Source organism: Trematomus bernacchii, unplaced genomic scaffold (genome assembly GCF_902827165.1).
Source record: "Trematomus bernacchii unplaced genomic scaffold, fTreBer1.1, whole genome shotgun sequence".
In the NCBI taxonomy this organism is placed as follows: domain Eukaryota; kingdom Metazoa; phylum Chordata; class Actinopteri; order Perciformes; family Nototheniidae; genus Trematomus; species Trematomus bernacchii.
Window position 1 is genome coordinate 3317697 of NW_022987409.1, and position 27769 is coordinate 3345465.

At 39.4% G+C, this 27769-nt stretch overlaps 1 protein-coding gene across 2 annotated transcripts; it reads left to right on the forward strand.

Annotated features, from left to right (window-relative positions):
- On the forward strand, nt 1-26213 carry arhgef6 (Rac/Cdc42 guanine nucleotide exchange factor (GEF) 6). 2 transcript variants are annotated; one of them, XM_034136529.1, is made up of 22 exons: nt 1-291; nt 1336-1419; nt 3115-3199; nt 5709-5827; nt 6456-6660; nt 7133-7185; nt 7738-7832; nt 7997-8092; nt 9326-9448; nt 12274-12412; nt 12561-12620; nt 14013-14159; nt 15672-15758; nt 15912-15993; nt 17000-17115; nt 17271-17435; nt 18792-18812; nt 20789-20885; nt 21124-21222; nt 21328-21427; nt 22794-22848; nt 23786-26213. In XM_034136529.1, exons 1-22 carry the CDS (start codon nt 127-129, stop codon nt 23906-23908), a joined length of 2316 nt encoding a protein of 771 aa, XP_033992420.1. In that variant the 5' UTR covers nt 1-126; the 3' UTR covers nt 23909-26213. The 2 variants fall into 2 exon arrangements, with proteins under 2 accessions (XP_033992420.1, XP_033992429.1); XM_034136538.1 differs by lacking the exon at nt 18792-18812.
- Nucleotides 26214-27769: the final 1556 nt, after the last annotated feature.

Here is a 27769-nt window from a genome sequence, read left to right on the forward strand (position 1 = left end):
CCCACCGCCTCTTTTTTTAACTTCTAGCAGAAGTGCGGATGTGAGTTGCATATTGATACGGAACAGGCCGCCACTTTATTTCTTTTATAGCAATGCGTGCTTAGGCAATGATCATTTCGTGGAGCTATGAATCCAGAGGAGCAGACCGTAACGTGGTTGATATCACTCGGAGTGCTCAGCTCGCCTAAAAAGAACATAGCGGACCCGGAGGAGTTTTTGAAAACCTCGCTGAAGGATGGGGTCGTCCTGTGCAAGCTCACGGAGAGACTTATACCTGGCTTTACTCCCAAGGTGAGTTGTTGATCTAAGTTTACTAAGTCAACAAACGACAAATGATCGACGGCTGCTGGTGAAAGAAAGGGAGGTGTTTGATGAAAATGATACCGATATAAAACTTCTGCCTGCAGCAGGCCTTTCATTTCTGTAGCTCTCACTTCTTGAGCCGTGAAGTTTTAATAGCCGCCTGTGCGTTCAGTATGATGCCCAGTGAATCAAAAATACAGCCGCATTTGTTTAGTTTTAAGATATGAGATTACAATATGTGGTTTCCTGTGAAGCAAGCAAAATGTTCCGCATTCTTGACATGAGTGAGTCGGTGTGAACACCCACCAAAACAGGACACATTATTCGGTAGGAAGAGTGCGTGAAACATTGGACACAGAGCCATATTGGAGACAGTGAGCTGGGGGTCATACAGGACTCGGTTTTAAACAACTTTTTCGACGTGTTAAACCAACCATAATTACACTCTTAGTTGTTAAGATGACAAAGTTGATAATGACAAATAACAGTTGCAAAGACAGTTCGTCACTTCCTCCTGAAGGCTCTTCCCTGTACGACCTCCCCCTTTGAAAAAAGGCATCAATACAGCTGAAGCAGAGAATAAAACCGGAAGTAGTAACTTCTCTCTTTTCACATTTACTACCTCGCCTTTTGTTTGTTGCTGTTGACCTTGTTTGGTTGTCATACAATCCCCTATAAAAGAACAGTGTGATTTATACTTAATAAAAAGTCCAGATTGTTCCCCTCATTAAATGTGTTAACGTTGCAATGCGGTCTTTAAACATAACTTTATTTTGAAAATTTGACAAGTGAGCGGATGTTTTCCCTAAATGTGTCTACTTTGACATTTCTATGGTGTAATGGTTTTATATGCATGAAGGAGACCCAGAAAGAATCCACAGTTATTTTGTTAACTGTAGTTAACCGGATTTACTTGCGCTTTTATGTGTACCTAAATGAAATATCACGTCGGTGTCAGGCTTGTGTCAGATGTGTGTCTCCCTTACTAAGCCGTAGTTTGTGTTTATATATTTATTTCGTGTGTGTGCTCAGTATTGCCAGGATCCAAGAACTGAAGCCGACTGCATTACCAACATCAAGGAGTTTTTAAGAGGATGCTCGTCTTTGAAAGTGGAGGTAAGTGTTAGTCAAATTTAAGTGTATAAAAAGTGCAATGTTACTTATGACATGGGCTGACCCCTCTTTCATGATCTCTTTACTTAGCCCCCTGAGCCCACTGCAGTTTATAGACAAGACTTAAACACACTCTTGCTTGTGTTGTGTTCTGCATCCATGCTGTCAGTCACTCCCACTGACCAGACAGGAAGGGACCTGTCCTGTTGTTTTGAAATGGCCACAACTTAGTTTTCAACAGTGTTTACTTCCTTTTAAATTCCCTTTCTCTTTCATACTGCAGGGACATTTATATGTATTGCTTACTGGGCAATACACGGCATGGCTGTGTTGCTAAAGAGATGTTCTAATATTAGAAAGGGGCAAATCATTCACAGATGTTGGGAGTTTTCCCTGTCTCTGTACCAGCCTGTTTGTGAACGCCACACTGGACAGTAATGTGTCCTCTAGCTTTATAAATATTCCTTTCTGGTCTTGAGTCACCTCAGTTGGTTTCTTTAAACAGCTAATTGACTCCGCAAGCTGGCTCTCTGCAGAGTCAAGTGGTTTGGCACTCCTGCCCAGCTGGCTTGTTATGTCTGGGAGGTCCCCTTTGCTTTTATCCACCAACTCAGCCTTGGCCCATAATTAGACCTTTTGCGGCCCGCCAGTAGCTCACGGGCTGTCGTTTTTGGAGAGCCTCTGTCAAGTGGATCGGTCAGGGGATGTCTGTAGCGCAACGGCGAGCCATACCCTTCATTTTGGTCAGTGATGTGATCATGCTTGGAGAACCTTTTTTTGCCATAGCATATGGTGCCTGTTTGTCCTGTGACTGCACAAAGGGAGCAGTCGTTCTGCTTTCACTTCTGCACTGAGATGCAGAAAGAGGAAGCGCCAATTACTGCTCAAGGATATTTTTAGCTGTGTTATTAACTGCATGAAATTATTTATTTGTTCTGGTTTTATACACTTACTGTAGTAATTTAATTTAACATGAATCATAGAAACTACTGGCGCTGACAATGGTCAAGATGTCAATACTGGCAACCGTTATTACTGATCAATACTGTGATGTAAGACCTATCCACTCCATTTTGTTTTATTATTGTGTATGGGGTTTTCCATTTTTTTCTACTTTCAAATAACAAGTACAAAATCATTTTGTACGACACTGTGTTTAACCCCCTTTTTAACACGATGAAAAGTGAGAAAAGTAAATCTTAGTAGTGATGTTGACCCTCAGGCCGATCCCACCTTACAGAGATCTAACAGTCACACTTTACCTCTAGGTGAGGTTGTACGCAACTCATGACCAAGCCTGGACTGCTCAAACTCTACTGTATATTTAAGATGTTTTATTTAAAATGGGAAACCTTATCTGCTGGAGGAAAGAAGATAGCTGTCTGAGACCGAGTGATCAAGCAGTGTGACTGTTTATGTGGCGATCATCAGTGTGTGCGCGCAAGTGCATAGCGAATTGCAAATGAGACTGGCACTGTCTGTTTTATTACTAACTACTAAGTCACAAAATATGGGTCACGCTCAACATGTCGGATTTGATCTCTGTCTTGTTATAAGTTTATTAAAATCCCTGTGTTTCATTGTGTGTGGGTGTGGGTGTGTGCATGTGTGTGTATTGTTTGTTTTGCTGCTCGGATTTGTGTAGAACTTCACATTTTAACTTGCTCTTCTTCATCTTCTCTGTTCCTTTCTTTCCAGGGGTTTGAACCAGAGTGCTTATACACTGGTGAGAATTTTGGCAAGGTGCTGACCACTTTGCTGGCAGTCAACTTTGCCACACAAGGTAAGAGCTTTGCCGTCTGGGTAAAAAAACATTTGAATTCTATAAAAGGTGGCACATTAGGCTAAATACTGCAGATAATGCTTCTTTGGTGTTCATCAGTGAAGCTATATGTGTGTCCGTAGATGCACATTTTCGAATGAAATGCTTGGGTGGTTAAAAACTGAACAAGTATCGACATGTTAGCAGCCGTTGCCAGATGATTCTTTATGATCCTCTACACATTTGTGCTATGATGGTGGTCATTTTCACAGACGTTGTCCATGCAGCCCTTGTTAATCATGTTGAGTGTGTTTCCCATGGGCAGCTGGCATGGCAGTGTGTGTTTGGATCATGCTGAGTGCCATATTTACTCATGTGCATCCAAAGCTTGATACACCATGAATTTGATCCTCTTGCTCATTTGATGGGTTTTGAAAATGTTGATTAAACTCAAAATGCATATAGTGACTTAATATCACTTTTAGACACACACATACACGTCCTTCTCAAGTGCATTTCTTCAATAAGGACACAGCTGAAAGTGTTTCGCAGTGCAGCAGCCCAACAGCAATTTGTGGCTAATTACTTTGCTCGAGATTCCTCGTTTGAGGGCATTGAAGAGGTAATGCCTTTAGTTTCCAGCTCACAGCTGCCACAAAACCAGCAGCCTTACAATTATTAAGTCAGCAATTTTGGATAAATGTGCCCCCTCTGGATGCTCTCTGACAAATGCACAATGCTCCAATCTGTTTGTGTTATTCCTGTGTAAATGGCAGTGAAGATTGAGATTACAACTAATGATTATTTTAATTTTTTATCAATTAATTGTTCTATAAAAGTCAGACATTTTTTTTAATTGATCTTCGCAATTTCCAAGACCCCAATTTGATTGTAATTCAAATTGCTTGTTTTATTTGACTAAAAGTAATTAAAAAAAGGTATTCAATCTACATTGGTGTTCAGCACAAATGCACCCCATCTTCACCTTATCCTCACTCTAGTAGCAGCAAATATTTGGCATGTTTGCTTGAGAAATGAATAAAATGATTTATTATCGTAATAGTATTTGGTCTTGTAATTAATCGGCTAAGTGTTTCAACGCTACATGATATTACTCTCCTTTGGTGATGTGGTACATGTGCTATGACTAAATGTACAGGAGGCATGCCACAGTGTGAAATGTAGACCACAAGCATCGGTCAGTACTCTCTTTTTGATATTCAAATGTTTGATATAGGCTGGCTATGCCCAGCAGCTGCTCTTTCATCTCTCAAAGTGAACTCGATTTAAAGTGGATTAGTCACAAGTTAGTTGATATGATCTAACAGAAGAGGCCTCCATCTTTTAACTTGTGATTCTCTTCCAAGTCTGGCTTAGCTCCTGACTCAGTGTTTAGAATACATGTTTGTTTTTAGGGGGATATGATCTTCAACATAGCCTGCACACAAAAATAACGTTGGTAACCTTAGAGCTGACAGAAGGGCTTGTTAGTCTTCTCTGTGTGTGTTGGGAGGGGCATGTGGATCCATGAGCCCCACCTGCAGTTCATGTGGACTCTCCCGCTGCCTTTAGTGTCCTTCTCATCAGTTCGGCCTCCCTGACATCTCAGCATATGGAAAGCAGTAGGGAATCTCCAGCCTTCACCTTACATAACATAGGTTACAGATGATCTCCTGATGAAACAAGATCACAAAAAAGTGTTATCGCATTTCACTGCCTGTAAATGGAAGTGCAAGGAAGCATTTGTCAGTTTTATAGGATCCGAGTTGAACACCTCATTGGATCTGAATTAGAGGTGGCTAAGACTAATGGTGCACTTTTTTTATTTTATTTATTCTTCTTGGATATACAGTGGACCTGGCATGCATCCAGTTTGCATTTAATAGGGAGTCCTCAGTGAGGGTGTTTCTGTTTGTTAGTGTAAGAGGTTGCAGGGTTGTCATGTGTCATTTTTCAAGTGAGTACCAGCTACAGAATTGATCCCTCTGTCAGCTCACCTCAAGGACTGCACATACACTGCAGGGCAGCTGGCAGCTCCAGGCACTAAATCACGGTTCCTCTGCTGCAGCGGCACAGTGATGACACTGTGGAGGGAACGAGTGTCGGTGTCATACATTTTTTTTTTTCACCGAACTGCAGGGATAACAGACAGTGTTGGTGGGAAATGTAGCTAAATATGTGTCAAGTAGCTATAGAAAGTATGAGTGATTACTGGAACATATTTATATTTTAGTCTAAAGACTGCATGCTGCATTCCTTCTTACAGCTGCTTTATCTAATGTGGTTGCAGTGTGCCAGCTTTGGTTAAATCAGATGATTCTATCAGGCATTGTTAATGTGTAGCGTGTGTGTTTTTTGTGCTGGGGCTGTGCAGAGCAATGGACCATACTCGCATGCATTATCATCAAGTTGCCAGCCCCTTCAAGTATGTGTACCTGCGTCAACTGTGATGATGTTCTTTACCAGATAAGAACAAACCATGTGTACAAATCTAAATAAAATAGGCTCTGTATTTCCTCTGTGTCCGTAGACTGTGCTGCTGAGAGATGTTCGCAGTCCGGTGCCCACTCTCCTAGTCAGTCGACATCTTCACACACACTCTCCTCTGCCAAAACCAAAGGCTCTCTGCGTAGACACTCCAAATCAGTGGTATGCTACTTCTTTATACACTACATATCGACTTTCTGTTTTTCTATGTCACTACTAATTTCACTAAATTATGTTGAATGTATCAGTTAATTTATTTATTGTTAACCTCAAATGACTACACATTGCATTTCCCTGCCCCATGACGAGCTAAAATATATAAAGAGAAACCCAAATTATTTCTTAAAAAGCCTAATTTATAAGCTTAATGTGCAGTTTAAAGATATGGTGAATGTTTTTATTTATTTTACAATTCTTTATTTAGTTATATGTGCATCTTATACAATGTTCATGAACTTTATACAATAATAGAAGGGATGTTTCGTAACAGAGGCATAATTGACATAGTGAGGGGCAATCCTGCAGGTGTAATAACAGTCAAACAAACAATAAATTACAATAATTTGGTAATTAGACCAAGCACCCTTTTTCTTTTGGTGATAGAACTGGTTATCAGCTCATCAGTAGTTTGTTAATTCTATGAAATGTGGCCGTGTCTGGCGGATAAAGGAAACCCAATCCTACCATAGCTCAGTAGGTGAATGTTTTTTTTATAATGCACGCTGTGTACAGTATATAGAGCTAATACTGATGATACATTTGTTTGTGTTGTTGACCGTCTCTCTATCAGGAGATGTCTGAGAACGGTGGAGGTGGGCAGCTGATGGTGAAGGCTCGCTTCAACTTCAAGCAGAACAATGAGGATGAGCTGTCCTTCAATAAAGGCGACTTGATCCATGTGATGCGGCAGGAGGAGGGGGGGTGGTGGGAGGGCGCCCTCAACACCAAGACGGGCTGGTTTCCCAGCAACTACGTCCGGGAGATCAAACCCTGCGGTGAGTCTGGCCACACAAACAAGATCATGAATTCCTGAGTATAATAGGGACTGTAAGTTTCATAAAGTTTCATTCTAAATGTTGCCACACTTTCATGGTAATTTAAATATTACACTTTATTTCGGAAGGGAAATTACAACATTAGAGTCTGATGATGCAGTAACATTATGCTGTTTAAAAAAAAAAGGCTATGATAAACAACAGTTATGTTATAAAATAGCAACTTGTTTAGCCTCGTTCTATTGTTATTTGTTCCAACACTTTTTGAGAATTAAAACTAAATAAAACTATTTGCATAAGAGAATCGAGTTTTTCTTTTTTGAATTGGGTTTTTAACATCTCCAACAGATTTTCTGAGAAGGTCATTATATATATCGAATATTCTGTTAAAATGTTTATTTTTCAAACTTTCTGATATTTTGGTTGAAAAAGCTTTGAACAATTGTCCTATCCCTATCTATGTCCTCTACAGAGAAGCCTGTGTCTCCTAAAGGAACTCAGCTGACCAAGAACTACTACAGTGTGGTGAGTCAAAATGATGCAGGGCATGGCTAATGTTTTATTCTTTGTGTCATACCACTTTAGAAATCAGAAATTAGTCAATGTAAAAATGTTTCTCATGTTTGTATCTTAGCTGTCTATTTGGGTTTATCAAAATGTAGCTTTTTCTTGCTACTGCTTCTGTCCTGATGAAAAAGAAGAAAACAATTATCTAACAGTAAATGAGTTAAGTTAAGGAGTTTATCAGCTCATACAACATAGGATCAGTGTGTCTGCTTGTCATTTAAGGGCTCTTCACTATGATCCGTTTTTCGGAAGTAATCTTGTTCTTAACTTCTAAAAATACAACAAGTAGCTTCTCCGTTTTTAAACCGCACTCGGTCAGCAAAACCTCACTTTGTTTTTTCACATTTTGAGTGGACTAAACATAACCACAGTGATCAAATGTTGTTGACTAATAATGACAAAATCATCTAGATTATCGAGCAGTTTAACCTGAGATTTTAACTTGAAGGAAAAACTGTTTCCCTGGAATCTGTTTACGCAAAATATTCAGATTTATGTGCTGTTTTTCAGGTTGTACAAGACATCTTGGAACATGAGCGGGAATTTGTCAAAGAACTACAAACAGTGCTGAGCTGTTATCTACGACCCCTGCAAGCCAGCGACAAGTAAGAGCATGAAACTTTGTGAAATAAGTGTTTAGATATGAGTCAATATTCTTGAATTGACTGAAATTGTAATCAACGATGATGATTACTGTACTTTCATGTTTATTGTATGTTGTAGGACAGTCCCTATAGTCTCCTCTTATGCTAAATATGTGTATATCCAGGCTGAGCAGTGCAGACAGCGCCACCCTGTGTGGAAACCTGGAGGAGATACTCACCTTCCAGCAGGGACTGTGTGCGGCTTTGGAGGACTGTACCAAGTAAGTCATACTTTACACGGACCTCCATGAAATATGTGGTAGTTTGCTCAGTAAATTCAACATCTAATTTAACTTATATCAGAGGAGATCAATATTTGTACACCCCGTTGTGCTTGTATTGTAAGCCATAATGAAATGCCTTTCAGAAGACTTTTCTAGTTTTCATTTATGTTTTATAGTCATGTTCTCCACTGCAAGCATACTATACATTACTGCCAAGTGTTCCGCAAAGCATATCATACTTCATTATATTTTCGCAACCACTTCCTTCCTCCCTGACATCTCTATTATATTCACTTCTTCATGGTACAAATATAAACTTGCAAAAACATGTTTTAAATAGCTAATCCATCCTTGTCCCTTTGCCTCATACATTATTCTTAATGTTTACTCCGCATTCATTCATTTGGTGCATTCAAGGTTCAAGGTTCTTTATTTAGTCATACGAACATAGCTACAGTGTAGTTATGCCGATGAAAATCTTGTGTCACAGGCTTCTCCAACAGAGCACACAAAACACAGATAAACAAATATAGTGCAAGTAAATAGTAATACAAAAAGAAAAAATAGTTTTAAAAAAAAATTGTGCAATAAGAGTCTATATGCAAGTTGTTGAAATATGATAGGTAAATAGATAAATAATTTAAAAATAATCTTTAAGTAGCAGCCAGATGAATATTAAGGATGTTGTTTCAACTGTTCAGGTGTTTAACAGATGTTACACTAGTGTGGAAACTCTGACCAGCAACTTCAAACTAAGACAAATGTTTTCACTAGCTTTGAACGCCATTTGAAATCTCTGCCTTGGGGGAAAATACATTCATACGTAGAAGGTATGGTATGGTATGCTTTGGAAAATGGCCGGTAGGAATGTGAAGAATCTACAATTGTTAGAATACAGTAAACTACATTATTTTAGGTTGAGCCTTGGAATGTCTTCAATGTGTCTCAAATACAGTAGAGATGTTATGATTCTGTGGTGTTCTGTTTTGGAAGTGAAATCAGGTGAGTGTTTAAGACCTGTATTCTGCCAGGTTTCAAAACTGCAAGCCCAGTCTTGTATTTGAACTGTCAGTAAAAACATCTGGATCAAGCCCTAAACAATGGCAGCTTTTGAGATATTTTCACTGCATGTTTTTTCCTCTTATCTCTTACCATATCTTTCTTTTTCCCCAACTGTTTCTTTTTTAATTGTTAACCCCCCTCTCACCTTGTTTCTGTGTTACTTTGCAGAGTCTCTGAAGGCCAGCAGCGAGTGGCGGGTTGCTATTTAAACCTGATGTCTCAGATCAAGACTCTGTATCTGGCTTATTGTTCCAGCCATCCTTCAGCTGTTTGCATCCTCACTGATCACAGGTCAGTCCTGCACACAACACAGCACAACACTGCCAAAATAAGTCTGATACCGACTGAGTCATATCGAGAATTTGGATGAACAGTGCAGAAGTAAAGTGTTACAGTCAGAAGAAAACTGTGGTAAAGGGGACGTGTCAAGAAAAAGTCATATTTCAATGCATTTGGGTATCCAAAATGATTACCAACCAACACACTGTGAAATGACACAGTTTTTGTGGTTTGCCTTTGTTAGAAAACTTTTAACAAGCCCCTCATATTTGGCTACCCTCCCTACGTCCCATGTAGGCATATTAGAAATGACTGCTCCCCGTATGAGTATCTCCACCTGAATTTTGAGAAATATTGTGGCAATTTATTCACAAGACAAATAAAGCAGACTGTGGCCTGAAGAGACATGTGCTAAAACAGATCGTGGATAAATGTATATTTTTAGATTATCCAAAATAATGTTTTACCCTTTTAAAGCCCTTAAAGGTCCCATGTCATGGCCATTTCTACTGATCATAATTCCATTGTTGAGGTCTACTAAAATAGATTTATACTGTGCAATTTTCCAAACTCACATTGGTTTCTCATACAGCATCTCTGTATAGTATGTGTATTCACTCTCTGTCCTAAACGGCTTGTTGGAGCTCCTGCCCCCCCCCCTCCCTGTGAGCCCAGTGGCCGTCTGCGAGACACCGCGAAACTCAGCCTGGGCACACACACACACACACCCGCAGCCTGGCTGGGAGTTTGTGTGTGTGCCCAGGCTGAGTTCCGCGGTGTCTCGCTGTCTCGCCGACCCCACACCAGTGAGCCAGCTCACAGTGTCCCGCTGGTCCAAACGTAAAGGCTCCGCGGTCAATTTGGACCAATCTGCGGAGCCGTTACGTAACGTTACGTCACTATACCCGAAATACGTCACTATACCCAAGAAGTAAACAATGGAACAAGGGAAATCTCCAACGAGGCGTTCTGGGCAGCACAGACAGGTTTTTTCTGTGTTAGAGTTTTACTCGCTACAGGGTGTACTTTGAGGGTTTGTGACTCTGCAGACCGTTTACATGCAGAAAAACCTTCATAACACACAAGGGGACGGGTAATAACCGGAAAAGCATGACATGGGACCTTTTAATGTGCTATTCGGGACCCAAATAAGAGTATGAACCCAAAACTTAGCATAATATAGATGCTTTAAATCATTAAGCATAACTTTAAGATTGCATTTTTTTTAAGGTTTGATATAAACCAGCAGGGGTCACAAGATGAATTAAAGGAGTCATGACATTATTCTCTGGGTAGGAAATTAAAGAAAAATGAACCGTGTAACACAAATGTAGTAGTTTTATTCCTATCTGTCCAAAAAAGTATTCATATAAGGGATAATAATTAAGAAGGGATAGTACATGTTTCATTGAACCTTTCTTAAGGCATACACCCTGTAATGTGCAATGAGGTGAAAGGCAAACATGTGGAAACCATCAGTATGACCAACCAAATGCCCAAGACTTGCTTACCTTATCCTTTTTCACCCTACTTTTGAGGCAAGTCTACATGGGTCTTGGTAGTCGTGTCATTTTGTGCACTACTGCATGTTGTTATCTGTCGATGAGCTGCAGTTTAGCAATACACCGCACGGTGTCAGGCTTCCCTTCTGTAAACGTCTAAGAGGCTAAACTAAGTCTGATCGTTATAGTGAGATCTTCATATGCATTTTTCCCATTAAGTAGGACCTATTGGTATGGAAATCTATTGCATTGATCAGTCACTGTGAAATGGCAGAATAAAGAATAAAGAATTTAAATGATTGAATCTTGGCTTATGTAGAAGTGGTGTTTCATATTATACGCTGTGAACTGCACAATAAGTTGAATAACACACAGGAAGCAGACCGTTGGCAGGATACATAGAAATGTGGTTTTGTTGACAGGCAAGCGAGACACTTTTTCACAGTAAGCAGATTTTTGTCTCACTTGCAAAAGCCTCTTTTGTGACCTTTACATTTACTCAAAGTTACCTGTTAGTGTTGCAACTGGGTATCGTGTCAGTCTTAGACTATAGAAACTCATGAATGGTGTTACTTTCAAGTCATGTTTTCAGTTTGGCTGTGAAGTGAGCGTGATGCAAAGGAGAAAAATAAAAACTATGACCTCATTTGATCTGCCTTTTAACACCATTACAGTCGGTTATTCTAACACTCACCCCAGATGTGACATACTGTGTGTTTTTCATCATTGCGTTAGTGGTTTTTAAATGAATGACAAATAAATGGAAACCTTTAGTGGTTACATAAGTGTTGCCCACTTTCCTGTCCTCATTAGAAAGTGTGATGCTTTGAATTGCCTTCTCAGAGAACGTTTTATAATGCAGGTATTGTATAGTTTAAGTGCGTCTCGATGCATTTATGTTTATTTGTGTCCCTGTATGTAAATGCATCTTCGTTGGGGAGGCACAGATAATGGACTGTGGACACACATTTTCCTCAAGCTCTATCTTTTTTTCCACTTAACCTACACAGTCTGCATAATCTATAAGAAATTATTCTCTTGCAGTAATAGCAACATTTTATTAGATGGTAAAACCTTTATGTATCATACATTTTATATTAATATAAAGCCTAAATGTAACGCTATGGAATTAGCACCAAAGAAAATCTCAATCTTTATTTATTTATATATGATTAAATGTTGTTTTATATTTGATTTTATGGTCTTTCAAGTTCTCATCATCAGAAATTGGCCTCTTTTTAATGTTTTTTTAACCTGTTTAGTCAGTTATTCTAAATCTTACAATCTAAAAACCTTAACTGTGCATTACAAGTGTTTTCTTTGTGTGTTCAACAGCGAGGAACTAGACAAGTTCATGGAGAGCCAGGGAGCCAGCGCTCCGGGGATCCTGGCCCTGACCACCAGCCTCAGTAAGCCCTTCATGAGGCTCGACAAATACCCCACGCTGCTGCAGGAGCTGGAGAGACATGTGGAGGTACAGGAGAAAATAAACATAGTATAGTATATATATACAGTATATGTCGGACAATGTACCTTATCTCTTTTGATCTCTGAATTTCTTGGCATATTACAGAATATTCAGGCTGCCATGTTTGCTGATGTTTTGTTTATTTCCTCCACAGGAAGCTCACCCAGATTATGCTGACATTGTAAAGGCAACAGCAACATGCAGGAGCTTAGTGGTAAGTGTGGGACGTCCCGGGGTTCTACGTGCTCAAATGATATAGATAATATATAGTAATCCATATCATTTTTTTTTATCTCCACTTTTGATTGGGCTTGCTCTGTACAAAAGCAGGCTTAAAGTTAAACAACCTATGATTGTTCCATCATCCGCCGTGAAGGCTACTGGGTATAGTTACAGCAAAAAACGTGCTCTTTGGTAACTGGCAATAGCTACAAATAGCTACCATGAAAAACAAAAGCACTACCCTCTTCAGTTTTGGTCGTGCAATGTTTGACGCACTTACTTTGTTGTATACATTTTTACTTAATTTTCCTGGGAGATTGAACTCCGTGCCAGTTGTTGCATATTAAAACAAAACTAGGAGAAACAAACTAAACAAAGGTGATGTCATTATTTTCATAATTATAATTAAAAGCTTTTCAAATGTATGCTATTATGTTTGTACTTTTATGTTATTAACTGACTAAAACACTTAAATTAAATCAGTCTTGTGTTGGTTATTGTTATGACTTCACCTCTGTCAGATGGGCTACACACTAATGGCATGGTAACGTTACAAAGCACTTCAAAATAAATCAAGCACAGGTTGGCAGAGAGGCAAACAATTATGGAAGTTTGTACTGCATGTTGAGTGATGTTCCTACAGTGGGTGTAAACTGAAATGCCATTTTAGAAGGGATGGATTAGAAGCGAGTTACCGCATTGTACCTCAGTGAAGATCACTCTCTGAGACACAGTTTCCTCGGTAAAGCTCTGAGTTCCTAGTAAGAATAGATGAGGTGACTCACACATGTCTGTTCAGCAGAGCTGCACAGCAATGCGGGAAAAAAATCATCACACAACAGTGAATGTTGCAATTTGCAAGTCTCATTTTTTTCTGTGTGGTTGGGTAGGCAGGAAAGCTAGTTACAACCTCTGTAGTGCACAGAACATCATTCTTGTGTGCTGTGGAAAATGAAAGCAGTTGCATTGTCATTTTTCCTGTTTGAACAGGGAGCGCCCCTGCCTAGCACCTGAAATTGTTCTACGTTATGTTGCAGGTTACTCCATATACTTCTGGAAAATACGTAAATAAAAAATCAATGATCAGTAAACTTACATTTTCTAAAGCAGGAAAAAAAACCCTGCTGCACATTACTCAGTGTTTCTAAAAATCAGGAAACCACCTTTTCTTTATGTGAGTTTATGTAATATAATTTGGATTTCAATCCAGAAATCAGGAAAAGATTTGAATAGCAGCTTTGCCTTGATGTGACTTATTTGGTTTCCAAATCTATCCAAAGTGACCCTTTATGTCTCATGGTAAATTATGAATTATGTAACACAATCTTTGTTGATGTGTAATATATATTTGTATTTTTGTCTGCATGTGTGTCTGTTTGTTTAGACACAATGCCAGGAATTGCGAAAGCGTAAGAACCTGGAGCTCCAGATCTTGTCGGAGCCGGTGCGGGGCTGGGAGGGAGACAGCATGAAGAGCCTCGGTCACGTGGCCTACATGTCCCAGGTCCACGTCAAAAATGGGTCCAGTGAGGTGAGATACTTCGGCTTTGATGCATCCCGAGGACTGAAAGAAGTTGGAATCAATTGTCCCTTTTTGATCTAATTGTTAGAATTTGTATAGTGAAAGCTTCAGATTGGTTCCATTCAGTGAAAGAGGATAAAAGCACAAAATGTGCCTGCCTGAGTGAAGACTGTAAGAAGAACTTTTATACGTCCTCATTCCCATCGCTAAAATACTTTTATTTGGTCTTTATATATAATGTAATGTCCTAGATTGAGAGTACATGGGCTGTTTAATGCAGACAGCAGAAGTATGAATGGCATTGGAGGTGAAATGCTCTAGATTTGTTTGACCTATGCCAAGTCTCATGATTACTAGTAACCAGAAGTTTGTCAATAATTTAACTTAAAGTGGACCTATCATGCTATATTTGAATAATATAGTGTAGGACCATACCTATATAAGGCATATTTATACTTTTTTTTTTTCAAAATACCAAACAGATCATGCATTTTAGCCATGCCTCATTTTGCTCAATTTGACAATTTCTAGCTCTGGGCAGATTCAGTGAGAACAGCACCATCTACTGGCCTGGCATATGTACTACAGCGTCTCCAGCGCTTTCGAACGGCTATGGCCGTGGCTGTCTCCTCCTGATTGGTGGAGTTGGCCCAATAGCCGTAGCGCCACCGTCCTGACGTCAGGACAGTGTTCAAATCTGGATCAGTTTTTATCAGATCCGTTGCAGCCCCTTTTTTAGAGATTTGGGTATGGAGGAAAATAGAGAGGGTTGTGTTTTCTGACACTTGGTGAGTTCCCTGGAACACCGGGGACACATATTCATGTATAAAAGACGTACAAAAGTGCATTTTGCATGATAGGTCCCCTTTAAGATATGTGCGTTATAGGGTTCCCAATGTTAAAGAATCGTGTAGGCAAAAATGAATCGTCCATTTTTTGGAAATTCAATATCCCGCTGGTGTCAAAACAGAAACCTATGTGGGCCATAAGCATTCTGAAAACCATCTCTTCTTTCTTGTGTGGTTTCTAAGCAGGGGTTTACTTTGAAATGGTGGTTGGAAGAAAAGCCTTGTATAGACGTCTGAATGCCCTATCTTTTAATCACTGCCAACCACTTTCCAACCACCATATTATATTAAGCCTTCTCGGGAGCTCATCTAATTTTCCATCTGTATCAAAAACAACAGCCCAGCCAAATTGTATTAAGTATAAAGATTAATCAAAAATAATTACACAAACTTGAACTACTCACTTAATTTATGCTTTACAGATTAGCAAAGTGGTTCAAATTCAACTAGAGTATTCTGAGAAAGTGTAGGATGTGAATGAATTGTCACATAATCTCTATTGATAATCTATGAAACATCCACAGACAATGCAACACTTTTAGTTGTCGTTTCATAATCTATAAACTGTTGCAATGTTACAAGAAGGATCAGCTAAAGCCACCTTCCTTTAACTGACTGTTTAAATGTATTTGTTCCTACATTACAACTACATTTTCTTCTCTCTTTCTTGCAGGAAAAAGAGGAGTGCTATCTAATGCTTTTCCCTAACATGCTCGTCATGCTTTCCGCCAGTCCCCGGATGAGTGGCTTTATTTATCAGGTGAGGACTGTCCCCTAAATCAATCATTCATGACCTTTTTTGTTATCTTTATACATTTGTATTTATTGGGCACACCATTTTAGTACTTTCAGGAGTCTCTTATCTACAATATCTTTGCCTTATTTCACCTTTCCTTTTGTTTGTCCCCTTCAGGGAAGACTGCCGCTGACCGGCACCACAGTCACAAGACAAGCAGAGGATGCAGACAACGCCCACTATGCCTTGGACATCACAGGTTTGCATCTGAGTTATCGAACATAATGATGACTAATCTTCTTTAGTTTAGTCGAAGATGTAGCAGTCACTCGGCATACAGAATCCTAGATAAAGCCTCATTGAACAGCCGCAGGATTGTGTTTTCAAAACTCTTAAAGTATGAACAAATGTCACTCCATCCCAGGGAACTCATTAATATGAGATTACTCTAAACATAAAAAGTCTAATTTAGTCAATGCATCCCCTTTTCCCTGTGAAATATACATGCTGGTGTCCAAGCAGTCAATACAAATATATAAGAATCGCCCTACTGTTGCAGTTGGTAGTTGCAACACACGTGAATTAAACATTTGATTCAGATAATCCCTTGATTTGCACAGTAAGAAATTACCTCATGATATACCAAAACATATTGCTTCGCCATATCTATTCGTTTATGGCATCTTTGTTAAGAGGTTTGACATACATTTTGTGTTTAATCATGTATACTTATTGTCACAGTGCATGAATGACTATTTCTTGCAGAGATATTTAAGGTAGACCTAGATCTTCTATGATGCCTGCATTTCCTCAATAAGAGTTTCCACTTGTGGTTGTAGCGTGTGTTGACTTTTGTGCAGCCATAGGTAACTCTCACTTGTGTGTGTGTGTGTGTGTGTGTGTGTGTGTGTGTGTGTGTGTGTGTGTGTGTGTGTGTGTGTGTGTGTGTGTGTGTGTGTGTGTGTGTGTGTGGTGTGTGTGTGTGTGTGTGTGTGTGTGTGTGTGTGTGTGTGTGTGTGTGTGTGTGTGGTGTGTGTGTGTGTGTGGTGTGTGTGTGTGTGTGTGTGTGTGTGTGTGTGTGTGTGTGTGTGTGTGTGTGTGTGTGTGTGTGTGTGTGTGTGTGTGTGTGTGTGTGTGTGTGTGTGTGTGTGTGTGTGTGTGTGTGTGTGTCTGTGTGTGTGTGTGTGTGTGTGTGTGTGTGTGTGTGTGTGTGTGTGTGTGTGTGTGTGTGTGTGTGTGTGTGTGTGTGTGTGTGTGTGTTGCAGGAGGCCTGATCGATCGTGTCACAGTGTTCTGCAGTAGTTCCCAGGAGTTACAAGAATGGCTCGATCAGCTTCAGCCCTTCACCAAAGGGGGCAGCCCTGCAGGCACAATCTTGAAGGTTAGTACATGTACATGCACACAAACACGCACACAAACACATACAGTCAAAGCATTACCCACAGTGAATCCTGCAACAAACCGAGGTGTGAACATTAGACTCATCTCTTATCGCACGTACATTTCTCACACTCATGCTTTTATTGTCCCATGCAGACTGTAGAAGGCAAGCCACTGAGCATGGTCGGCCCCCCCACTCACCTATCTCACCTGGGCAGCCGTGGCCCCCTGGAGCCCCCAAAGATCAGCAAGCCCTGGTCCCTCAGCTGTCTGCGCCCCGCACCCCCCCTCAAACCCTCTGCTGCTCTGGGGTACAAAGAGGTAGGAGGTTTAGCGCTGCACAAACAAACCCACACACACTTCTTATGCATCTCCTATAAGCAGTCATACATTGTTAGTCAGAAACCACAAGACATCTACCTCATCTACTACCTCTCTGTTTCCCCTTCTGTTTATTCAGATCTCCACTGACCTGTTTTACACAAAAATAAGCAAGCATGCAAAAAAATACACAAGTGATGTTGACCTACATACCTTTAATGTTTTAATTAGAGTCTAATTTATAGTATGTTTAATTATTAGACTTTCTATAAATTGACACATATTCAACAATGAAATACATTCATACTCCGACTTTACAGAATATATATTTGTGTAAATATTATGTGAAACGCTGGATTACCTGTAGACATAATTTGTTAGATGCCTGTAATTTACTTTTGTATCTAAGTAGCTTCCAGTGTGTAGAGTTATTCATATTGAATCACTTATAATTTGAGTGCTTTTCATCAAATTGATCAAATATGTATTACTATTCCTTAGTAACGTTTAAACATGTACTAAAACGTAGACTACCTATGCTCTAAAAACATTTGACTGTGGCGTGATGACAACAGGAAAACCCATATATAGATCAGTTCTTTGCACGTCATTTATGCTAATTAAAAAACATGGTCACTGTTAAGCAGCAACAACTATTATTGTTACAATAATTTATGCATATAGGGGAACAAATTACTTTGGGGGGTTACAACAAGAGATGTCCTGAGGACGGCCCTTTCACAGCAGCATCCCTGAATCAAACAGGGCCATGAACAATGACATTAATAAGACATGTGTTTACCCTGTGATGAAATGGCTGCCGAGAAAATGCGCTGTTCTGGTGAATTCAGCATGATCGCCAACTCTGTCGGGCATTGAGTCTACCGGTATTTTGAGCTATGAGTGGTATGGTTGTCACTTGGTGGTGTATGTGGGAGGTAGAAGCTTTACACTGATCGTCAGTACTTTTAAAGTTTCAGTAAGCATGGACAGTCTAGTCATTGGTTGAATATATGTCTACACTAAACATGCATTAAGTTTGATAAGCTGTAATTGAACAAACATTGCCACAAACATTTACTTCTAAACTGAATATTGTCCACCTATCTATGAGAAAATAACCAAGCATGCGTGTAGCAAATGGCTCTTATTTTCTTGCATGCATCAAAACTTTCTTTCCCCATATGTCCCTTTTTCTACAGGAAGTAATCACCCTATTTTGCGTATACAAAGAATAGGTGAATGGCAGATGGGGGTGTAAAAATGATCACTATTAACTCTCTATCACACCCTTCTCTCGTTGTATTTTTCATGCACATTTCCCCTTTTTCTCTTTCTCCATCCTGCCTTCTGTAGAGGATGTCTTATATCATGAAGGTAAGGTTAGAACTCACTCTGTTTCTATCTGTGTGTGTGTGGGTAAGGATGTGGTTTGGGTGGGGGAGGTTGAATGGGGTTGCCTGTGTGTGTTGAGCTGGCATGCCTTTGCTCTGTTTGCTTCACTCTTCTCTCATTGTCATCTGTTGGATTCCTGTTTTCTGTGGCCCTGCGTGTCTGCTCTTTTTTTTTCTTTCTCTGTATCGAGTCAAGGTGTCTGACCACGCATTGTATCAGTTAAAAAAAAAAAACCTTCCTCAGGTAACCTGTACGTTTTATGGCTACAAAAAAGTCCCAGTTTTGCATTTCATCCCACTACTCTCTTTCCCTGCATCTCCTCTATCTCTCAAACATCACTATGACATATCAAGATATACTTATATATATATAAGTGTTATAGTGGATTAATTACATGTTTTTGGAGAAACGTGTAGGAGCTACAACGTTTTCCAGGTGCAATGATGTGCCATTGTATTACAATGATCTACGTTCATTATTGGCAAAGCGCTTTTTTAAACATAACTCCAGATGTCTCTGTGTCTTCTGGATATGTAGGCAGATGTTCAACATGCTGGACAATCAGCTTTAATAAGCAATAATATGACAAGCCCTTGTGTCGGTCAGCTTATTTTGAAGGTCATCTGCTGCCAAGTGGCTGTAAACCCTAAATTGCGGGTTTAAAGTGACATGGCTATTACAGAGCTGTGCACCGAGCATTATGTACTCCAAAAAGGTCATCAAACGCTGCTAATCTCGGCACGGAAATGAATTAAACGGCAACCGATTTAACCTCCCACTGTTGAACACGATGAGTGCACATACACGTCAGTAAAATGCCCGAGCGCCTGTGTTTATGTGAATCTCTGAGTCCCTAAACAGGTTTTGAGAAACATGATTATGACATCTCAATTACTAATCTTGAATCTCCTGAGCAGTCTGTGGAGTTCCAGGAGGCCCTATAAATGACCAAAGCAGGCAATTGCTTAATATCTTTTCCCTCTTGACTAAATCGCTCCGTTCCAGCGAAAGACATCCATTACGTCAACACATCTGCGTTGGTAAGGAGTCATGCTGATGTGGCATTGCTCAGACTTGATTTATTTATTTATTCATCACACCTCAGCTTTTAGTGTGCTGAGGGGAGGCAACAGACATTGCACCAGTCTTCAAACACTAAAATTAACCCAGCAACAGCAGCAAAAATAAACATTATTGTTGTTTGTAGCAAATAATGTAAACAAATCTCAGCTTTGTGAACGCTGTATCCCAAAGGTAAAGCATTTGTGACAGTAATTACGGTGTTGGGTAAAAATGTTACAATTATTAAACAAAGACATTTTTATAAAATGTTCCTTTATGCTTCATTAGGAGGATTGATTTTAGCATAGATAGATGACTTAGCTGGCTTTGTCCCAGACCAAATGCTTGCTGCCTTGTTTGTTGATGGAATTTTGTTTTTCTAATGTTCTGTGTTCATAAGGGATGCGCGTCCCTGTAAGCTTGCATTCTGTTTTGGTTTGGAGCCTTGGCTTTGTGTGTGTGTGTGTGTGTGTGTGTGTGTGTGTGTGTGTGTGTGTGTGTGTGTGTGTGTGTGTGTGTGTGTGTGTGTGTGTGTGTGTGTGTGTGTGTGTGTGTGTGTGTGTGTGTGTGTGTGTGGTGTGTGTGTGTGTGGTGTGTGTGTGTGTGTGTGTGTGTGTGTGTGTGTGTGTGTGTGTGTGTGTGTGTGTGTGTGTGTGGTGTGTGTGTGTGTGTGTGTGTGTGTGGTGTGTGTGTGTGTAGTGTGTGGTGTGTGTGTGTGTGTGTGTGTGTGTGTGTGTGTGTGTGTGGTGTGTGGTGTCGTGTGTGTGTGTGTGTGGTGTGGTGTGTGTGTGTGTGTGTAGTGTGTGTGTGTGTGTGTGTGTGTGTGTGTGTGTGTGTGTGTGTGTGTGTGTGTGTGTTAGAGATATATGTACTGAATCTTTATTTCTTTCCTCCAGGACTCCAGTAAGAGCCCGCGGCCAATGAAAAAGTTCCTTCCTGGCAACAGGAAGAAAGAGCGGAAGCCGTCTGATGATGAGGTTCACACGAGGAAAAGTATGAGTTTTATCATTATTTAATATAATAGAGAGTGTGTGTTAGTTCATTGCATGTCTGTGTATATTTGTTCTCAATGTAGTGCCCATTCCCAGCCCTTAAATAAAAAATAGAAGAGACATTTGTGTGTCACCGTCTGCTGAATTAAAGTCTTACGTGTATATTTATCCTATTTGATTTTATATGACATTATTGTTATTTACATTATTAATTTGCGTGTATATGATTGAATCTCCAGGCACAGTGGCGCTGGAGGAGGACGCTCAGATTCTGAGGGTGATCGAGGCGTACTGCACCGGAGCCAGCCTGCTTCAGACAACCACGGGTGCTCGTTTATGTAAGGAAATGGATTCCTTAATGCCTTCTGAGATTGCTCATCTTGAACGGCTGATAGAGCCATGAATCAAGCTTTTTCCATTAATGTGTGTGTGTGTGTGTGTAGCGGTGCGGAAAGAGTGCGTCCCTCAGGTGCTCCTGCCAGAGGAAGAGAAGATCATTGTGGAGGAGATGAAGAGCAATGGGCAGACCGTTATTGAGGAAAAGTAAGCATATGATTACCTCTAAAAATAAATTTTCATTTGTTGGCAGAGACTTTTCATTATTTGTATTTGGATCCTGATTTTCTCTGTAATCAGAAAGATGATATTGATCCTATTTATGCTGTTGGGACATGAATCATCTTGGGGTTGAAAACCGCCAGTAAAACCTTGATATCCAAATAGAGTTTTATACCCGGTCAACAGGGCTCGAGCTTAAGGACCTCCCGTCGTCCCGGGGCCGAAAAAAATCGGGTCGGGGAGGATACAAATGAATTTTGGGACGAGAGTTAAAATAAAAATACCCTGCTAACTCTACTACGAACGGCGATGAAAATGAAACTGACTGCACGTTTTGTGTAGTACACAGTTATTAAACCTCCTTGTCAACATAAACACACACAAAGCATTTAGCAACCCGCGAAACACACACACACACACACACACAGTACGTAGCTACAGCTGTCAGCCAGCCGCACAGCTGTGATGTAACTACCATTTTTTTTACCCCGGAGCGGTGCGGAGAAACAAAACGTAACTTATGAAGCAGCTTTTGACGGCGCGCTATGCATGGGGCACCCTAGAGGGGGTTTCCAGACATGTCATTGCAGCTGAGATGAGAACTCTCCATCGTATTTAGTCCTTAGCAATATGCTTCGCCTCTCCCCATGTAGGGATGGGTACCCTACCCTGGTCTTTTTATCGGTACTGGAGACATTTAAAACATATGTCATATGTATTATTGCTACATGAACATTATATTGCAGTTTTAGTTTCGCCAACTCCGTTTCTAATATGCAATAAGACTACAAAATGCGTCTATGATGTATTTTCGATCTTTCCAATCCAGACAAGAGAGCTCTCTCTCCCGTCTGTGTGCGAGGGGGCGGGGCAGTTTGTAAAGGTCTCCTGACTGTGTTACAGACTGTCATCCTGGTTAGTGGTTACTCTGGGTTCTGTCTTCTGTCTTCAGGACAGAGTGTTGGATTTTTTTGTTAATCGGATGGGACTTGATTGGATTCAATATTAGAGTAACTTTCTCGCTTGTGTGTTTTTTTTAAATATATTTGGCCTTTGTTTATGTGTTTGACTGATTTACTCAAATAAAAAGGTTGATGAATTATCATCTAATGATTTGTATGATGTTTTATTTATGTTAAAAGTCACTTTGAATGATTTTAACTAATGATAATGTAGAAAAACAAATATTTTAAATTCGGGATGATCCACATTAATTTCGGGACGGCTTAGATTGTATTTCGGGACGGTTCCGGGAGGATGGTGAAAAAAGTTAGTCGAGAGCCCTGCCGGTCAAGGGAAAAATAGATATTGATCTCGTCCAGCAGTACTTACTTTTCTCTATTTGTTTCAGGAGCCTGGTCGATGCTGTGTACGCTTTAAAGGATGAGGTTCATGAACTGAAAAAGGTTTGTGTGAATTTAGTTTGACTAATGTTCTGAAGTTGTTGAGTGTACTAGAGCCGCAGCAATTTTAGTTTTAACACTGACATAAATTAAACAAATCTAATGACACATTTTATTAAGAAATTATTTATTTAGAATTGTTCCTTTTATATATAATATATATATGTATATATTTAATAATATGACAAAACATGACAGATAATAGAAATAATTTAATTTTTTTAACAAAAGAAAAGCGTTTCAATGGAAATAAAAACACTGTTTCTATTTTAACACTAATTGATCAAAATGAGTTAAGTATACAGAAAAAAATCCACAAATAAAACACTTATTAGGGCATCATTGAATAGCATGCCAACATACATGCACTTTATTTTTTTGTCAATTTATTGAACATGTCAGAAACAAAACATACAGCAATAATATTAACATATATATTTTCTTTATTTCTTATAGTAATAATTATAACAAAAAGAAAACGTTCAAGGTACAAAGAAAAATCAAATGAATTCTCAAATAGTCTCTGTCATGTTCAACAGGGGCAAGAAGAAGCTTCAAAAAACGTTTCTGGTCCTATCCCCTCTAGCGTACATTTTTCTTCAAAATAAAAGATTAGGTCATCGTCATCACCAGCTTCATGTTGTAATCAAATGTTTTTTTTAATTAGTTTTTTTTTACAAAACAATCGAAAAGAAATAACTTACAATTTCAAGAAACAACAAGTATGAGTTTACAGGTCCTCCTCATAACCATTCATGATTTGGCTTCTAAATAATAGTTTTAGTTTAGATAAACTTTTACAATATTTCAGCTCATCATTACTGTTATTCCACAGATCACTTCACTTGTCATGATCTTAAATCAGCCAACAATGCTGTCTGTAGTGTACACTTTGCAAGCTATAGCCATTAAATGCTTCCATTGCCTGTGTGTTTCACAGGAGAATAAGTGGATGAAGCAGTTTCTGGAGGAGGAGCAGAAATCTCGCAAGGAGCTGGAGAGAGTGGTTCGAAAACTGGCCAAGCAGAAGAACGATTGTGCTTGGGACGACGGCGCCCACTGAACGCATTCACACACTCATCCTCATCCCAGTGTGTGTATGTGTACATTTATGTAAGCGTGCTTGTGGAGGGTCAGGTGTGCGCGCGTGTTTCTCTCTATGTCGCATCTCCCATTTCACAGCAGTGAGTTTGAACCCCCCCCCCCCCCCCACCCACGCAAGACAATGCTTGGAGTTGTTTTTGCTTCAAGTCCTGCTGGAGCTTGATTTGACATTTACAATGAAATCTGTCTTCCTGATCTAGCCGCAGTACATGAGACCACAGGTATGCTTCTGCTTCTTCCTGAAGCAGCTCAGCTAAACAAAGACTGGCAGGGCGGGGTGTTTCAAACATACTGCCTCTTGGCAACTGGCACTGTGAACTCTGCTCCGACAAATGGAACCATTTTGGACAAGTACTTCTGCTGCTTCCTTTGCTTCAGTCTGAAAAAGAAAAGGAGTTCAGAGCCATCAAGCCCAATAGGAGTTCACTTGCATGCACAAGGACTGTTTTTATTCTCCTCATACCACAACTTATTTTGTCTTTGTCACAAGGACAAGCAGGAAAATTGATTGATTGATTTTTCAAAAGAATGTGCGATTGTTATTTTTGTACATTTACATTGACAATTTCCAGGCCTTTTTGGAGGTGTTTAAGCAATTCAAACAGGTTAGATCATTATGCTACATTCAGTTTTTTTCCAAATGCAGCCTTCAACTGTTCATTTAAAAACTGCATGTATATACAGTGGTTCTACAGTTTAAATTCTGCATCAGAAATGTGATAATCATGATATTCAGATATATAGTCCAAAGCTATCAGGGATGCAGCTTCATATTATATAATAGAAAAGGCTTCACTATGTATCATTTATATACATTATAGTACACAAATATTGACAGATGCCACCCTTACTCTCTTTAATAAAATATATTCAAGTATAATTTTAACATAATTACATAACCTTGCTTTATTTTAAAGAGTATTTATTTTTCACCCAAGCATTTAATTGTGGTGTTAGCCTTATAGATAAAGTGTTGCTGCCTTTACACCTGTTTGGAATTTTATTAAACTTAATTGATACGTAAATGCAGGAAAAAAAATGTTGTGGCCAAGGGAAAAATGACTCGACTAATGACAGAAAATGACTAATAATGAGTCTGACTGTGGATTTCAGAGAGCAGCCTGTGTGTGGCCTGTTAAGGAGTCCTGCAGAGCTGATAACAACAGGAAATACAAAGAGAGATTTGTTTGTGGGTGTAGAGCTCAACTGTTTAAGTGCCTCCCGAAGGGGTCCATAAACTAAAGTTTAGGACCAAACTGGGACTAAATGCATGATTTATATTGAAAGTGTCACAGGTGGTTTGTTGTAATATTTCAATAAGAATGTCTCAAGCTTAATGGGAATATATTGGGTCTGAAAAACATGCAGGGCTTTGCATGCTTTTTTTGAGATACAGCGTCTTCACAAAGACCCACAGCGGTACATTTCCTCATGAGGTTGAGTGTGTGCTCTGTTATCTTCTCTCGCTGCAGTGGATGCTAAAGATGCAATAAGTGACTGCTTTACTGACCGACCTCTGGGTACGTGCCAGCATGGTAGGCCAGATGTGGAGAAATTGCAATAACAATGAATGAATTAACCCAATTTATTAACCAAAAAGAGCCAGACTGTGTTGTTAAGCCACCACACAGGTAGGCGTTCATTATCTGCCTTTATTTAATCAAGTCTGTTGGTATTGATGATTGTTTTTTTGCTCATGTCCAGTTCCCAATTTTCATCACCAATGATCCAAAATGTAATAATATTGTAATACTGTACAATCCCTGTTGGGAAGTGCTGAGCTGGGAGGTCAGAGCAGTGTGTAGGGTACCAGGCAGCCCCTCTTACATCTGCAGCACAGTTAGTGTTTTGCTCAAGGGCACTTCAGCAAGGGAAAGAAGCTGATCTTGAATAGTTTTTCTCAATAGGAAGCCCAGTTGGCAGTCAGATTCTCTCCAGCGTTACGGAGACTCTGCTTCCTGTACAGATGTTTGCCTGTCTTATATGTTCACACGATTAACATTGCTATTCTGCACCCTAAATAGTTTTCGTCAAGTACCACATACTGTCTTTTTTCAATTCCCAAAAGCCTCAGCGAGCACTTACTGGTGGTAGGGGGTTGAACTTCGGTTTCATCTTGTTAATCTCCAGACCACTGTGTGTATTGTTTTTCAAAGGTTCTATGCAATCATTGTTGTTGCAAGTATTGTTATGTTTTTCTTTTCTAGACACTCTGTACTTTGTGTTTGGTATGGTCATTCTTTTATTAAAATTGTAATATAATACATGGAGTTTGACATTCATTTCGCCAAGTGGGAACAGTCAAACATTTCTTAACCTCACAGCATGAGCTGCATGTTCACTCATTCATTCTGGAAAATCCACTGAGCCGGTTTTTCTAGCATTTTTCATTTCTGTGGTTCAGGAATTTGTAGGTTTTTCAGATTTTGACAGAAAGAAACCCTTTACAGGATGGAAGGAGTGACTAGAATAGACGACATCCTGTGAGAGTGTGCCGCCTCCATAGAGATTCACACTTTCCATGTTGTTCCACTCCTTTGCAAAGCTTTTGCTTTTGATGGGTAAGGGGTACAACCATTTTTTACATTTCTCACCAAATCTCATATTAGTCATCAGGCTGGTTACAGTTACATGGAACTCATACATGTAGGCTTTTATGTATCCGGTTAATTAATTAATAAAAAAGTTCTCAAACGTACACGTGCATTTTAACAGGACATTAACATGTTCGTGTTTTAGCCTATTTACTACTAGTTATGAATACCTGACATTATTGATACTTTCAAACCAGGTTGCATTTTCTCCTGCTTTTTGGCCGAAAGGTCGAAAATCAATTGTATGCTGTTTAAAATCAAATAGCCCTCTTGAGTTGTGTAATCAACCATAATGAATGTAAAGTCCATATTCATTATTATCATTGTGAGGGAGTGTCTATATTCTGCATGTAAAGTGTATCACCACATGATAGAGAACATAAATGAAACCTGTGGGTTTAATGTGAATGGATTTCCAAACTCAAACAAGTTTCATAAGTTTGGTTATTGACTCGCATGGCACATGGAAATGAATGGGAACCAATGGCTGTCAGGAAAGAAAGAAATATTCAAAAGTGGAAAGTCTGTAACTTTCTTTGGAAAATGTTCAGCAGTACAGTTACATCTATATGATTTGTAATTATTGTGTGGTCCTTGGAATAATCAAATGTGGACACTGCATTTATTTCAATAGAGAAGATAACTGACTTGTAGCACTGAAAACAACAATGTATTGTTTCTTTACTTAAATGAATACACATAAAAAAATGACGGTCAGTCCTGAGTCTAATAACAGACCCTCGATTGGTAACCAACCTGAGTGCTCTTGTTTCTTGTGGCTTAGCTTCATGAGAAAATGCATCTTTCCAATGTGGTTTCTCATTGCAAAACTATAGTGGTATACAGACTGCGCTAGATTTGAAATGCAGTGTGTGTTGCACTCTTCAGAGTGTGGTGAAGAAGTTTTATTTCTGAGTAGCCTGTGAAGGACCATTTTGTGAATTTCAGAAGAATGTGATAGTCTTTGATCTACTACTACTTTAAATGTGTTATCACCTGATCAGCTGTTGTAATTCAGATTTTTCAGGACTAAAACTGAGTTTAAAAAAAATATGAAACGTCTACACCAGAAACCTGCAGGTCCGCTGCAACTCTGACTACTTTTAAATCCAGGCTTTTTGCCGCTGCTTTTAATTGAACTTAAACTGCACTGTAACTTTTATTCATGTATTTTTTTCTTTTAATGTTTATTTTATTATCTTTATTATTTTGTTTTTAAATGTCAT

What these genes read in the sequence shown, in the direction of transcription:
- arhgef6 (XM_034136529.1), top strand. Translation starts at nt 127, where the DNA reads ATGAATCCAGAGGAGCAGACCGTAACGTGGTTGATATCACTCGGAGTG. An exon ending in TCAAAAATGGGTCCAGTGAG is followed by an intron (nt 14,160 to 15,671) that starts GTGAGATACTTC and finishes TCTTTCTTGCAG; the next exon opens with GAAAAAGAGGAGTGCTATCT. An exon ending in TGAGGTTCACACGAGGAAAA is followed by an intron (nt 20,886 to 21,123) that starts GTATGAGTTTTA and finishes TTGAATCTCCAG; the next exon opens with GCACAGTGGCGCTGGAGGAG.